This window comes from Mastigoproctus giganteus, chromosome 12, assembly GCF_048544385.1.
Source record: "Mastigoproctus giganteus isolate SK-2022 chromosome 12, ASM4854438v1, whole genome shotgun sequence".
NCBI classification, from domain to species: Eukaryota; Metazoa; Arthropoda; class Arachnida; order Uropygi; family Thelyphonidae; genus Mastigoproctus; species Mastigoproctus giganteus.
The window spans coordinates 167298179-167312025 of NC_143586.1; the positions used below are offsets into that span (position 1 = coordinate 167298179).

The 13847-nt window shown below is 41.6% G+C and overlaps 1 protein-coding gene across 1 annotated transcript in view; it reads left to right on the forward strand.

Annotated features, from left to right (window-relative positions):
- Positions 1–1096: 1096 nt before the first annotated feature.
- LOC150077579 (A disintegrin and metalloproteinase with thrombospondin motifs adt-1-like) overlaps positions 1097–13847 on the forward strand; it is a 150197-nt gene continuing 137446 nt past the window's right edge. The window contains exons 1-2 of the mRNA XM_090385950.1: positions 1097–1108; positions 1342–1405. Of these exons, the coding sequence (XP_090242076.1) occupies positions 1097–1108; positions 1342–1405 (76 nt within the window). The remainder of the gene's footprint in view (positions 1109–1341; positions 1406–13847) is intronic.

Here is a 13847-nt window from a genome sequence, read left to right on the forward strand (position 1 = left end):
TCCTCAACTGGTGAAACATTTTCTGGTAGGTGTGGACGTACCGCTAGGCGTCTCCCCAGAGCGTCCCATATGTGTTCGATGGGATTTAGATCGACGGAATGGGCAGGCCAATTCACACGAACAACGTCCTCACTTTCCAAAAGCATATCAACAGCTGCAGTGCGATGGGGTGTGGCGTTATCCATAAACACGAAATCGGGCCGCCAGTGGCAACTTGGAACATGTTTTATTTTATTTTCTTCTGCTTCATTTATTATTTCATTTTTATTCATTTCGTTTCCATATCCAGCACCATGAGCGATCGTTTTTTTTTCTTCTCTGGAATGGGCCCCCAGAGGATCCTGGCCTACCTTCTGACATCAAGTAGGTCAGAGTCCCTTGAGACAGTACGTGCTTTACATGGACTGGCCCACCTTCCCGTGGTGTGGACGAGTACCCAGAACCACCTGTCCAGGTGACCGATGCTTTGGGTAGCCAAGAGGGCAGAAGAGAACAACAGAACACACACAAACCTACGTCATACACATATTTGGCCCATTTGTAGTGATACTGTTCTTCACAGATATGAGGCAGAGTTGAACAAACGTTCTAGGAGCCGCCCTTTTTATATACACATGTTCACAGTACAATAGCGTGCATCGGTTACAGTACCGCCTTCCAGTATCTGGAGTTGTTTACGTCCATCCAAGATAACGCCTCCCCAAACGAGAACACCTCGACGGCCATATCGATCCCTTTCAGTGATGTTTGAGGGGTGATACCGTGTGCCAACCTCTCCCCAGATTAGCTGACGTACATAATTGCTGCTGAGACTGAATCTACTCCCATCAGTAAAGAGTACCTTAAATAAAGATTTTGTGGTTGTAACCTTTAGAAATAACGCAGGTCCTTAAGTTTTGCACACCAATGTAATGTGTCTATAAATTGCGTGTTGTGTAGTCAATTTTCTGTTTGCTGGACGAAAATCCCGAATTTCCAGGAAGGGAAAACCATGCTACTCTCGCCAGAGATCGACTAACTTGGCCACATTGTAAAAAAAGACCATAAAAATTCCTTGCCATTGACAGGATTTGAACTCTGGTCTTTTCTGACCGATATGAGTAGGATGGTAATTATACTAACTGTGCTAGCAACGAGGGGTTGTCTCAAGCAGTAATTTCAACTTTGGTATCTTGTGAACTCAGGGCCATGGTGGGGGTGATACGCCATCGAGAGGAATTAGAGTAGTGACTATTGAAATAAATATTTATTGCGTTAACTTCATAGTTCAGTTGTGCATAGTTTTATTTTATTACATCACATAAGATATTCTCTTTATATGACTGACTGTTTGTATTATAGATATCGTTCTTTTGGATGGGTAAAACGATTGCTTCTCACTTCGGAGGCCCTTACATCCATCATGGTAAGTAAAACTCTACTTAGCGAAAATAATCAAGAACACAAACTGAGAATGGACTTTATCCCTTCAAACTCCATAAAAGGATATTTTAATTAAGTGTGTGTAACGATCATTATTCATCTCGGATTTTGAAGCATGACAAAATTCAATGAATTTCGATAAAAATTATTAGACAAAAATTAAGAGGCTAGATGGATGTAGAAGATTCTAGTTACAGTATTACTATGCTAACAAGAGACACGTCTGAATCGCCCATCCTTTGATCCTCGCATATGACGTTCTGAACCTGACAAGTGTATTGGGAGGGACCCTTCCAGTAATTAGCGTTTATCCCGTGTTGTTTAGAGAGGGAATAAGCAATTACCAAGCAGAGTAAAGCGTCTACTTCGGTCACTACAAAGCATTTAAGTTTCGTTAAATTTATGGTTTTGAGGTTTACTTTCTATTTTCACAAGAACATTCTACCCTTGTCTATTGCTCTGTTTCTATACAGCCCACAGGCCCGGATTTTGTCGCTGGCCATGAATAATACATTTTATAACCGTTTTATGTGTAGTGTATTTGTTCTGTTTTCGTTTGTGGTGGGAAAATTTGTTGCAAAATTAACTGAACGAATAACTCGAGAAAAGAGAGTGGGAAATGAAACAAAAAAATTCAGCCAACCACAGATGTTCATTTTGCTTTATTGGCAGAAAAAGAAAGTTCTGCAGCTCTTATTAATGTCATGTACCAAAATGTGATCCTACATTTCAAGTGCAGTGATTCTACATTTATAAGTTTCTCAGAACATGCAAAAATTTGCTCATTACCACCATTTTTTTTTTCCAACTTGTGTTAGAAAGGCAGAAGATGTAAGTAAATTTATTCAGGTTAATATCAGTTTCCAGATTTCGTTCACAACATGTGCATTCATAATTTGTGAATGTGTGGGCCATTCAAAAATTATGAATGATCCATGACGTTTTCCAGTTTTGATACTAATATATGTTACTCATTGCTGTAGATCTATTTATTTTACTATTTTTTGCATTCATTTGCAATTTGACAAAACGATTTATAATTTTATTACTCTGGTGTCAGTTATTTTTATTATTATTTTTTGTTGAAAATTTGTTGAAGGATCATTTACAGATCAGAGGAAGATATAATATGAATTTCAAAAAGTTATTTTTCTTGTCCGCACTTTTTTTCTTGTGTGTAGTGAACAATGAATGCGCAACTCTCTGAATAGAGAAGTATGCACTGATTTGCTTTCTGCGCAATGAAATGTCAACTTTGTAATGATTCTGTAATAAGTTATTTTATTATTAAATGTAAGTGAATTTATTATTCCAGTTTTCATAAGTTTACATTATGGACATTCACAAATTATGAATGGTCCATGACGTCGGCGATCGTCAAACGTTGTATAGTTTTTAATAATATATGTTACTCGTTGCTATAGATTTATTTTATTTTATTATTTTATTTATTTATTTATTTTTAATACTATTCTTTGTCTGAGCGGGTAACACAATGGTATCGCCACCATCCTTTCTCCACATCGGGTGGAAAAGGACAGAGTTCGAATCCCGTCGATGGGGCGAGGAACTTTAATGGGCTTTTTTCACTCTGTGGCTGAGTTAGTCGGTCTCAGGCATAGATAGAAAGTTTCCCTCCCCCAATAAATTGGGCGTTTTCTTCCAGCAACAACAGGCAAGTCGACCAGAGAACACATGCAATTTACAGACAAAAAAAAAAAAAAAAAAAAAACACATGGGTAGAGGTAATTAATTACGGGAAACCCTAATAAAAAAATTTTTTTTTCGGGAGCCCCTGTAAGAATGACGTCCCGAGCGACTACCCTGTAATGCAGTCATTATATGAAAATTTTCATTTCCATAAAATGAAGAAATAAAAAAAAAGTCGGTAAAGAATAAAATTCTATTTAGAGAATTCTAAAAAAATTTGGTAAAAAGAAAACATTTATCTCTAAATAGAAAAATTCGCTATAAAGAAGTCCGACAGAGGTCCAACTGTACTTATTATTTATTATGATTTTGCCAATTATCGAAAAAAGGTGCGTAGCCACAATTTTGCCAAGGCCGCCGAAAACCTAGCTACGCCTGAATGGAGGTATGAAAATATCGTAATGTGAACCCGGTAACACGTGTTTTTTTTTTTTTTTTTTTTGTAATTCGTTCCAAGTCCTCGGAAGTTGAAAATTTCGCTGTATTACTAAGCTATTTATCTCTCTAAAAGCTCATATTTATAATAGAAATTGCGCTACACTTTCATCGTTATCATGTGATCCCGTTATAAGAATAATTTTGAATGCCTCTCTGATATATGTCGAAAGCACGTTCCTAGAGGTCACGACCAAAAAACAACAAAAACAATTTGCACTTTTCGGTTTATTGGGCGTTTCTGTTAGTTAGTTAGTTAGTTAGTTAGTTGAGTTTTATTGGCGCATCAGCAACTTAGGCTATAATGCGCCAAAACTTTGTCAGCAAAATTAGTAAAACATTCAGTGACCTAATGAATTAGGTCACTAAGTCAGAGTATAAAAACAATTATAAACTGTAAAAGACAAATATCTGTAAACGAGTAACAATAGTAAACCTTAGAATAATAAGATTTTTTTTTTTTTTTTTTTAAATACGAGTAAAAAGGTTTACTGTTTTTAGGAAACTAAAAATAGCAGACACATGGTCATTGTCGGATAAAATCTGACTGAGTGTATACGGCTCAGTCAGATGGTTAAAAGCGGTATAACGAGCATTTCTAAAATTGGTACAGTCACATAAAATATGTTTGATGGATAAAATGGTGTCGCACTGCTCGCACATAGGAGGGTCATCAGCCCTCAGCAAAAAGGCGTGTGTTAGATGACAGTGTCCTATGCGGAGCCGAGCAAGAACAACTTCCTCTTTGCGATCCCTGCGTAAGCTGGACCGCCATGGATGGATCATAGGCTTAATTCGACATAGTTTGTTTGTAGTAATCAGTCGATGCCACGAATCTTGCCACTGAGATTGTAGGTTACTACGGATCACTTGCCTGTAGTCTGTATAGGGGACTAACAGGTCAAGATTATCCGTCAGGGCTGCCGATTTGGCTGCAGTGTCAGCCAAATCATTTCCTCTAATCCCGATGTGACTGGGAATCCAGCAGAATCGGATATCGAATCCACTTACAAAGAGGCTGTATATTATCTGCTGGATTCGGGACAGGGTTGGATGATTAGTGTGTGACATCGCTGATAAAGCCTGTAGTGCACTCATTGAGTCGGCATATATAATACTCCGTTGGTAACGGTGTTTTCTTATGTGATCTAGAGCTAACTCTATGGCATGCAGCTCTGCAGTGTAAATGCTGCAGTCAAGGGGTATCTGCTCTGATACGGTATTATTTGGAAAGACAGCAGCAGATCCCACATACGATTCTGACTTCGAGCCGTCTGTGTAAACTGGCAAGAAGTCAGAATGTTCTGCACGGTGTTGTGAATAGAGCAGAAGGTAGACAGAGGCTGGAGTATTAGACTTCGTCGCAAGTTTGAGCGAGAAGTCACATGCTGGTGTTTGTGCATGCCAGGGTGGAAGGGGCTCCTTTGGTGATCGAGCGACCTTGTCTACCGAGATGTTAAGCTCATTGAGTAGCTCTTGAACACGAATGCCGAATGGGCGATTGGTGGTCCGCCGTGTGTTATAAAGATTTTCCCATCGTGGCTCGAAAACGGATGTCCACGTGGGATGGTCCGGCAGGGACTTCAGCTTGAAGGCATATTGTAGAGACAACTGCATTCGTCGAAGCGACAACGATGGTTCATTTGCTTCGACATACAGACTTTGGACAGGTGATGTTCGGAATGCACCAGTAGCGATTCGAATGGCTTGGTGATGGATGGGGTCAAGCCAACGAACGGCGCTATTTCTGGCAGATGCATACACCTGAGACCCATAATCTAATTTTGAGCGTACAAGTGCACGGTACAGACGTAGTAGAGTGCATCGGTCTGCACCCCAAGAGGTAGAAGAGAGAGAGCGGAGGATGTTAAGCCCTCTCGTACACTTCGTACGTAGCTGACGAATGTGTTGAACAAATGTCAACTTTTTGTCAAAAATGAGTCCCAGGAATTTTGCCTCTGATACGACTGGGATGGTGCTTTGTCCAAGTCGTAATTCAGGCTCAGGGTGGAGGTTACGTTTGCGACAAAAATGGACGCAAACGGTCTTCTCCGGTGAGAACCTGAAACCACTGGCCGTGGCCCAGATGTTAACACGGTCAATAGCTTGTTGCAGTTGTCTCTCAATAACCCTCATATTGCATGATTGAGAGAATATGCTGAAGTCATCGACATAGAGTGCACTGTTTACAGTTGGAGGAAGTTGTTCTGAAATAGAATTTATTTTAATGGCAAAAAGCGTAACACTTAAGACAGATCCTTGTGGTACCCCCTCCTCTTGGCAAAAAGGCCGCGAAAGGGAGGATCCTACACGAACTTGGAAATAACGGCAGGATAAAAAATTTTTAATAAAAATGGGAAGGTGGCCTCTCAGACCGAGATTGTATAGGTCTCTTAAAATACCAAATCTCCAAGTTGTGTCGTACGCTTTTTCCATGTCAAAGAACACCGACACCAAATGTTCTCTTTTTAGGAAAGCATCTCGGATAGATGTTTCCAGTCTAACTAAGTGGTCCAATGTGGACCTATTTCTTCGGAAGCCGCACTGAAAGTGGGAGAGAAGGTCATTCGACTCTAAATACCATAGGAGCCGAGCATTGACCATTCTCTCCAATATTTTGCACAGACAGCTGGTCAGAGCAATAGGACGATAGTTTTTTGGATATTTAGGATCCTTTCCTGGCTTAGCAAAAGCAAGAATAGTTGCCTTGCGCCAGGTTTCCGGAAAGTGCTCCTCGAGGAAGATTCTGTTGTACAGGAGGAGCAGACGGTCCATGGATTCTGGTGAAAGATGTTTGATCATTTCATAATGGATGTTATCTGGTCCAACAGCGGTAGCCTTTGTACGGGCGAGTGCTGTTTTCAGCTCATGGATATTAAATGGCCCATTGTATGGGTGGGATCCCTTCGATGTGAATTTAAGGGCCTGCTGTTCAGCGTTGCGCTTTAGGACCAGAAACTCTGGGGAGTAAGATGATGTTGCGGAGATTTTAGAAAAAGTTTCCCCAAGAGCATTCGCTATTGCAGTAAAGTCTGCAATAGTACATCCATTATATTCAAGGACCGATGAGGGGTGCGCTGTGTATTTTCCCTTCATTTTCCGGATTTTATCCCAGACTACCTTAGAGTTGGTAGACTGGTTAATAGATGATGTAAAACGGATCCACGATTCCTTTTAACTCTGACGACGGATGTAGCGTGCTTTGGCTCGTGCACGTTTAAAGGCTATAAGGTTGGTCGTGGTAGGATATCGGCGGAATATCCCCCATGCTTTGTTTTGAGCCTTTTTTGCTGCTGTGCATTGTGAATTCCACCAGGTTTGGGAAATGGTGGAAACCGGGCAGATGTTTTTGGAACAGTATTCGCAGCTGCTTGGACAATATTTTCTGTGATGTACTTAACTGCATCATTGATAGGCTCTTGACTGACTGTACTAAGATTAAAATTTGCCTGATGTTGGAAGGCAGTCCAGTCAGCCTGATCAAACTTCCACCGTGGTAACCTGAAGGGAAGACATGGTCTCCCACTGTGTAACAAGGTTATCACAGGGAAGTGATCACTTCCGTATGGATTCTCCTCCACTTCCCAAGTGAGTGAAGGGAGCAGAGAAGGGGAGCAGATAGAGAGATCAATGGCAGAAAAGGTACGGGTAGGCATGTGGAAAAAGGTGTTTGTTCCAGTATTTAGAAGGGAAAGGTCATTGTCATTGAGCACACGCTCTATGACTCGTCCCCTTCCGTTGATGCTAGCACTACCCCACAGGGTGTTATGTCCATTCATATCCCCAAGAAGTAATAAAGGGGGAGGCAACTGCGTTAGAAGATCATCAAGGTCTACCTGGGAGATGTCAGTCCCAGGTGGCAAATAAATAGAGCATACAGTTAATAAGGATCCCACTGAAAGGCGAATTGCAACAGCCTCTATGCTGGTTGTAATTAGCAAGGGCTGCACTGGGGTATGGTTACCCACAAGGATAGCCACTCCCCCATGTACAGAGCCGTCCGCAATTCTATCCTTTCGAAAAACTGTGATGTTGTGCATGGTGAGATCATCATTTGCCTTTAGATATGTCTCCTGCAAGCAAAAGCAAACTGGCTCGTGCTTTTGCAGGAGGGCCTTGATGTCATCTATATTTCGCCGGAATCCACGACAATTCCATTGTAGGAATTTAGCCATTATTTTGGCTTGGTGGGTCCGTCAGGCGGCTTCCGAGGTGCTGAGGGCTTACTTTTGTCAGTCTTGGATTTATCTTTTTTGGGGAAGAAAGGACGCTGTCCCGTGTCCATTTCCTCCTCCGCAAAGAGTTCCAAGACTGACTCTTCGGGTACCTCCTTCTGCTCGACATCCATCTTTTCTTGGGTACTAGGGGGGACTTCCCCTTTCTTATTCTTTTCTTTCATAACTACCTTTGTAATTTGTGGAGCATTAGGAGGTACCGATATAGGAGTGGCAGCTGATTGGTCCTTCTGTGTAGGTTTTTGCGAACTTAAGAGATACCGCGCGATGGGAGTGAAAGACTCCTTTGGAGGAATGGTCATGTCCGTCTGAGTTCCGACGGAACATCTCCCTGCTACCTTCTGGGCGTAGGTAGGTCTGTTGATATTCAGGGGTTTGACCGATTTCCTTGCCTCCTGGTATGATATATTTAGCTCTGCCTTCAGCCGTTGAATTTCTTTTTCTTCTTTCCACCTCTGGCATGCTCGTGAGTAGGCCGGATGTTCGCCCTCACAGTTAATACAGGTGGGTTTTGCGGCTGACCACGAAACAAGCTGTTGTTTCGTGGTCCTTTGCACCGCATCGAGCGCATGCAAGGACTCCACGGCAGGCCATTTGAGAATGTCCATACTTCTGGCACTTAAAGCACCATAAAGGGTTCGGAACGTATGGACGCACTGAACAGTTGATGTATCCAGCTTTAATCTCGTCAGGAGGTTTAGGAGTGTTAAAAGTCAGGATTACGCTCCTGGTTTTAACAATTTTCCCATCCCTTCGCGCAGTGATTCTCTTGACAGCAATGACTCCCTGTGGTTTTAATTCGGAGCAGATTTCCTCCTCGGTCACGTCGAGAAGGTCCCACTCCGAAATGACACCTCTCGATGAATTGAGTGTTCTGTGTGGTGTCACTGTTACAGGGATTCCTCCGATTGATGTTACTCGGAGTAGATGTTCGGATTGCCTGTCATTTTTCGTTTCAATTAAGAGGTCTCCAGAACGGAGCCTCTTAACTGATTTGGGAGAACCTACTAACCCATCTAACCCTTTTTGAATAAAAAAGGGCGACATTTTACCAATCGGTTTTTCACTGGTGGAATGAATAATTAGGAATCTTGGGACAGGCCCTGATGATGTTTCAGTTCGCTGCCTCTTTGTTGCAATAATATCTGCCTCTCCGTCTATATTTTCAGATAGGGACCGGGTTGGGGCCCCTGAAGAAGTAAGTTTCTCAGGATTCATGAAGGTTATTTAGTTGTTCAGTGCCCGGGCTCCCCACCCACCACGGAGCCCAAAGGGACGCCCACTACCCGGCATGCAATAAATGCGCTCGGGAGTGGGACGCCAGGGCTACCCAGACACTATACCCGCACCGCCGCCAGCCTGAATCCTGTCCCTCGGACCATGAGGGTAGGGGCGTGGCATTGACACGGTTGACCCTCGCAGGCGAACCTACTAGCCGATTGATCCTAGCCGGGCCTTCCAGGACCACCCGTCTTGTCGAAGCAGGGGCCAAAGTGGTGTATTGAAGCTGGGCCCCTCAACCACCAGGATCCCCCTTTCCGAATTTCCACGGGTCGCAGCGCACGGCAAACACGCCGGATTCCATTGATGTAAGCCCGGAACCTAGGCTGTGGGCGTTGGATCCCAGTGATGCTAGTCTGGAAGTCCAGCAGCGTCACTGGGAGGTCCCCTCACCACGTACAGGTGCCCACGTCGAGGGGTTTCTGTTAGTGCAATCAATTATAAACGGGTAGTAAACTCGATCTTATTGCATTTACGATAATCCTGATTACTGCAGTTTTGTGGGGTTTTACGCTATTATGGTGAAATGTTCACTGAAATCTTCAATCATATAAAAAAACAAATTTTCAGAAACTTCTCTTCGTTCCTATTTACGTACTACAGTGATGAAGGGGAAACGACCAATGAAAAGTGCAATTGGTGGTAATGCCAGGAAACAAAACAGTTGATTTAGAAATGAAGATGAAAATGATCAAGAAGCACGAAGCAGGACAAAGTTTGTCATCTATTGCAAGGGAATTAGGACTCGCTGCTTCAACAGTGAATACTTTTTGAAGGGGCAGTGTGCGCGTATAAAAGATTATGTTAAAGGATCAATGCATTTAAGACCAACAGTGATCACAAAACAGTGTTCAGGTGCTATATCGAAGATGGAACAGCTGTTAATAACATGGATGATTAATCAGATTCAGAAGTGAGTTCCTCCGAGTTTAAGACCATTCAAGCAACACGTATTTATAAAGATATTAAGGATAAGTATGGCGAACCTTAACCCAAGTTTGTGGCATGCAACAGATGGTTTAATTAGTTTAAGCATGGCGCTGGTTTCCACAACGTTAAAGTATGCGGTGAAGTCGTTGGTGCCGATTCTGCAGCTGCAGAGAAATTTTGTGATGTGCTGGAAAAAATTGATGAATGTGGCTATTCAACGCAGCAAATTTTTAACGTTGATGAGACTATTCTGTATTGGAAAAAAATTCCGGATCGAACATACATTACCGAAGAAGAAAACACAATGCCAGGTTTCAAGGCATCAAAAGATAGGGCCATGCTCTTTCTTGGTGCTCATGCAGCGGGAAATTACAGGTTAAAACCACTGCTTGTGTACCATTCTGGAAATCCCAGTGGATTTAATGGCATCAATAAAGCCACCCTACCCGTGCATTTCCGATCAAACTAGAGAGCATGGATAACAATATCTGTATCTGAGGATTGGTTTAAATGCTGCTTCATTCCCGAGGTTGAAAATATTGTAAAGACGATGTTCCTTCCAGTATGATCCTGGACATCATACGCATCTAGATGATTTCAATTCGAACCTGATACTCATATTTCTACCACCTAACACGACTTCCACTCATCCAACCTATGGATCAGGGTGTTATTTCGAATACTATTCACGAATTTTGAATACTATAAGCATACTATTCACGGATAACATTTGCTCGGATATTGTCTGCAGTAGACGATGAGAAAAATTTTACGTTAAGAGACTTGGAAATTTTACATTTACCACACCATCTTAAACATTAATAAGGCCTGGGCGGAAATTACTAAAAGTTGTTAAATAGCGCTTGGAAGAAATTACGCCCACGGCACATAAAAGGCTTTGAAGGATTTGAAAAAGACGAATCATATGAAGAGGTTACAGATAATATTGTAAAGGTTGCAGAGCTACTTCATTTGGAGGTTGATGCCAAAGAAGTGGAGGAGTTAATAGAGGAAGAACAGAAGAAATTATCTAATGAAGAACTTATTGCCTGTCTGCAGGCAATAAGTTCTTCATTAGATAATTTTCAGATAGTGAAAGAAGAAAATGCTAATGAAGCTCAAAGATGAACCAAATGAGCTGAGATGCTTCATCACCAGAGAGATGGCAATGGCATTTCGTGAAATTGCATCAACAACAGCGAGGTTTGAGAAGATGGATCCTGACAGCGAACGATTCTTAAAAGTTAGCAGAGGGGTGAATGATATGTCTGCTTGCTACAAAGAAATCTATGATGAAAAGAAAAAAAAGCCACCATCCAGTCATCCATTAATATGTTCTTTCGTAAGCAATGGAATGGCCGACTTCTTCTAAATCTCCACGTCCCTCAACCTCTGCAGCTGCGTACTTATCAGCTGAAGATGTTAATTCTGGCAACGATGCTCGAGAGGTAAAACTTACTGACGTTATGCCTGTCTCTTCTCTATTTTTTTTTTTTTTTTGTAATTTTATAATTTTGAAATCTTTTTAAATTGCATGCTTTTGTAATTTTTCCTGCACATGAAATAAAAAAATTGAATAAATACAATAAATACAGTGGATTCTGGTTATTTGGGCCACCGGTTAATCGGGGCAGCCGTTTATTTGGGGCAAATCTTAAAAAAAAAAAAAAAACCCAATCGAGAAAATAGCCAGGTTTACTTCGCTTAATTGGGACAACATGCTGTTTAATCGGGGCAGGAGACTGCAGCACTGGAGATCACCCTACGATTGTCTCCGACAGTACCAGGTGGTTCGGTCCGATTTATGGAGGCCACAACCATAAAACAATAAAAACAATTAGCAGTCACCTGTTTATTGGGCTTTTTTGTTAGCGCAATCTATCATAAACGGATAGTACACTCGATCCTAATGAATTTGCGATAATACCGACAGCTGGAATTCTGTGGGTTATTATGGTAAAATGTGTTTACACTTACATGAAATCTTCAATCATATAAAAAAAATTAATTTTCATAATCTTCTCTTCATTCCTATTTTTAAAGATTCGTAATTTGTTATTCCGTTCTCACTTGCGCTTATCGTGTTACTTGCAATTTGTGTGTGCCGTGTTCTTTGTTATTGATTGCTTATCTTTTTACTGTTTTTAATTTTAACTCCCACCCACAACTGTCAGTCAACAGAAATGTCAACTAGTTAGTATGTACATATTACAGTATCTATTAATTCCGATTTTCACATATCATTTAATTGGTAAAGTAATAAAGGGGAAATTTGTGCTTAATATATCTTTACTTTTATAGCCTGTGGATTCCTCCTATTTTCGCTAATTAGAATCGCTGTTTAATAGAACTAAAATTCAATTCACAAAGGTGATCACAATGAACAGCGCTTACTACACATCGTATAGTGAACGGTACTTTACTTAGGTGAGTTCGTCGTAACATGATTTTATTGTATAGTGAACCAATTGTAAAGCGGGGGTCCATTGTATTTTTGACGCCTCCGTAGCCAGGTGGGCAGGAGCAGCAGTGCGTAGCACACGCTTCTTGATTAGACCGGGGTTCGAGCCCGTGATCACCAAATACGGAGGATGCGGAAAGGTCAGGGAATGACCACCGCATATTCCCGGAGCAATATGGCCTTAGTTGCTAATGCTCCTAAAAACCAAATAAACAACCATTGTATTTTTTTACGTGAAACTTCGGATAATTGGGGCAGCCGCTTAATCGGGCCAAAACGCATTAGTCCCGATGTGTCCCAATTAACCGGAATTGACTAATTCTATTTACATGTTCATCGAATATTTGTTTTTTGATTCAATCAATTCAGCGAGCACAACTGCAAGTGCTGCACAAGCATGGGGGAAATTCCGACTTACGTAGCGTTCCGTGGAACGCAACCCATACATAAGTTGGGGAGTTCCTGTACATTGCCACGGGAGAACTATCGCGAGCTACAGTAGTAGTATAACAAAGATGCGTGCTCAGATCCCATATCCTCACACAAGTTTTTAAGAAACTTTAACTCCTGTTGTCGAGTTTTTATTAAAGTTCACTACACTTCTCATGACTAGGTTCAGTGGAGGACGGACTCAGTTGCTTTGACGCAAGGGCTTCTCTGTGGATTATGCAGTGGGTCCACAGTGCATTAACAGCTTTGCTTCGTGTGAGTGCCTGCAGTCCTCCATAACAGCCAGACAGAGTGGCCACCATCGGAACAGATGCAAACGCACTTAGTCCGGTCTAAATTGTTTTCAAACATAAAAGTGTCAACGACCTCAAACAAGTCTTGTGCCTTTATACCTGCAGTGACACCTTTACAAAAGAGGTCTTCCACAATTTTGTCACTATCTATGAACTGTGGGTAGCAAATAAAATGAGCATCGTTGTTACTGTCCGTTGCCTCATCTAGCTGCAATCCGAATTTCTTCCCTTTCATTTTTTTAAATTAGCTGATCATTGAGGTTTTCGGTCATGAGTTGGATTCTACAACTGGTAGTATCGTTGGATAAAGGTACCTTTGAAAGCAGTCTCCGCAGATTCACCAACCATAATGTAGACCATATCCACTGTAGCCGGTAAAATCAGTTCCTCTGCAATGGTGTGAGGCTTTTTTTATACTTTGCGACTCTATATGCCCCCTTGTAGGATGCTATCAAAACATTGGTTGGTATTGATGCTTGTTTAAAAAATGTATCATTTTGTTCTTTCAACTTTCTGGTAAAATAATCACGGGATTTACTTACTAGCCATGTTAGGATGATTAGTCTCTACGCGGCGTTTTAGTTTACTTGGAAAGCATGCCCTCTGGAGCCAAAACTTTCAGACATAATA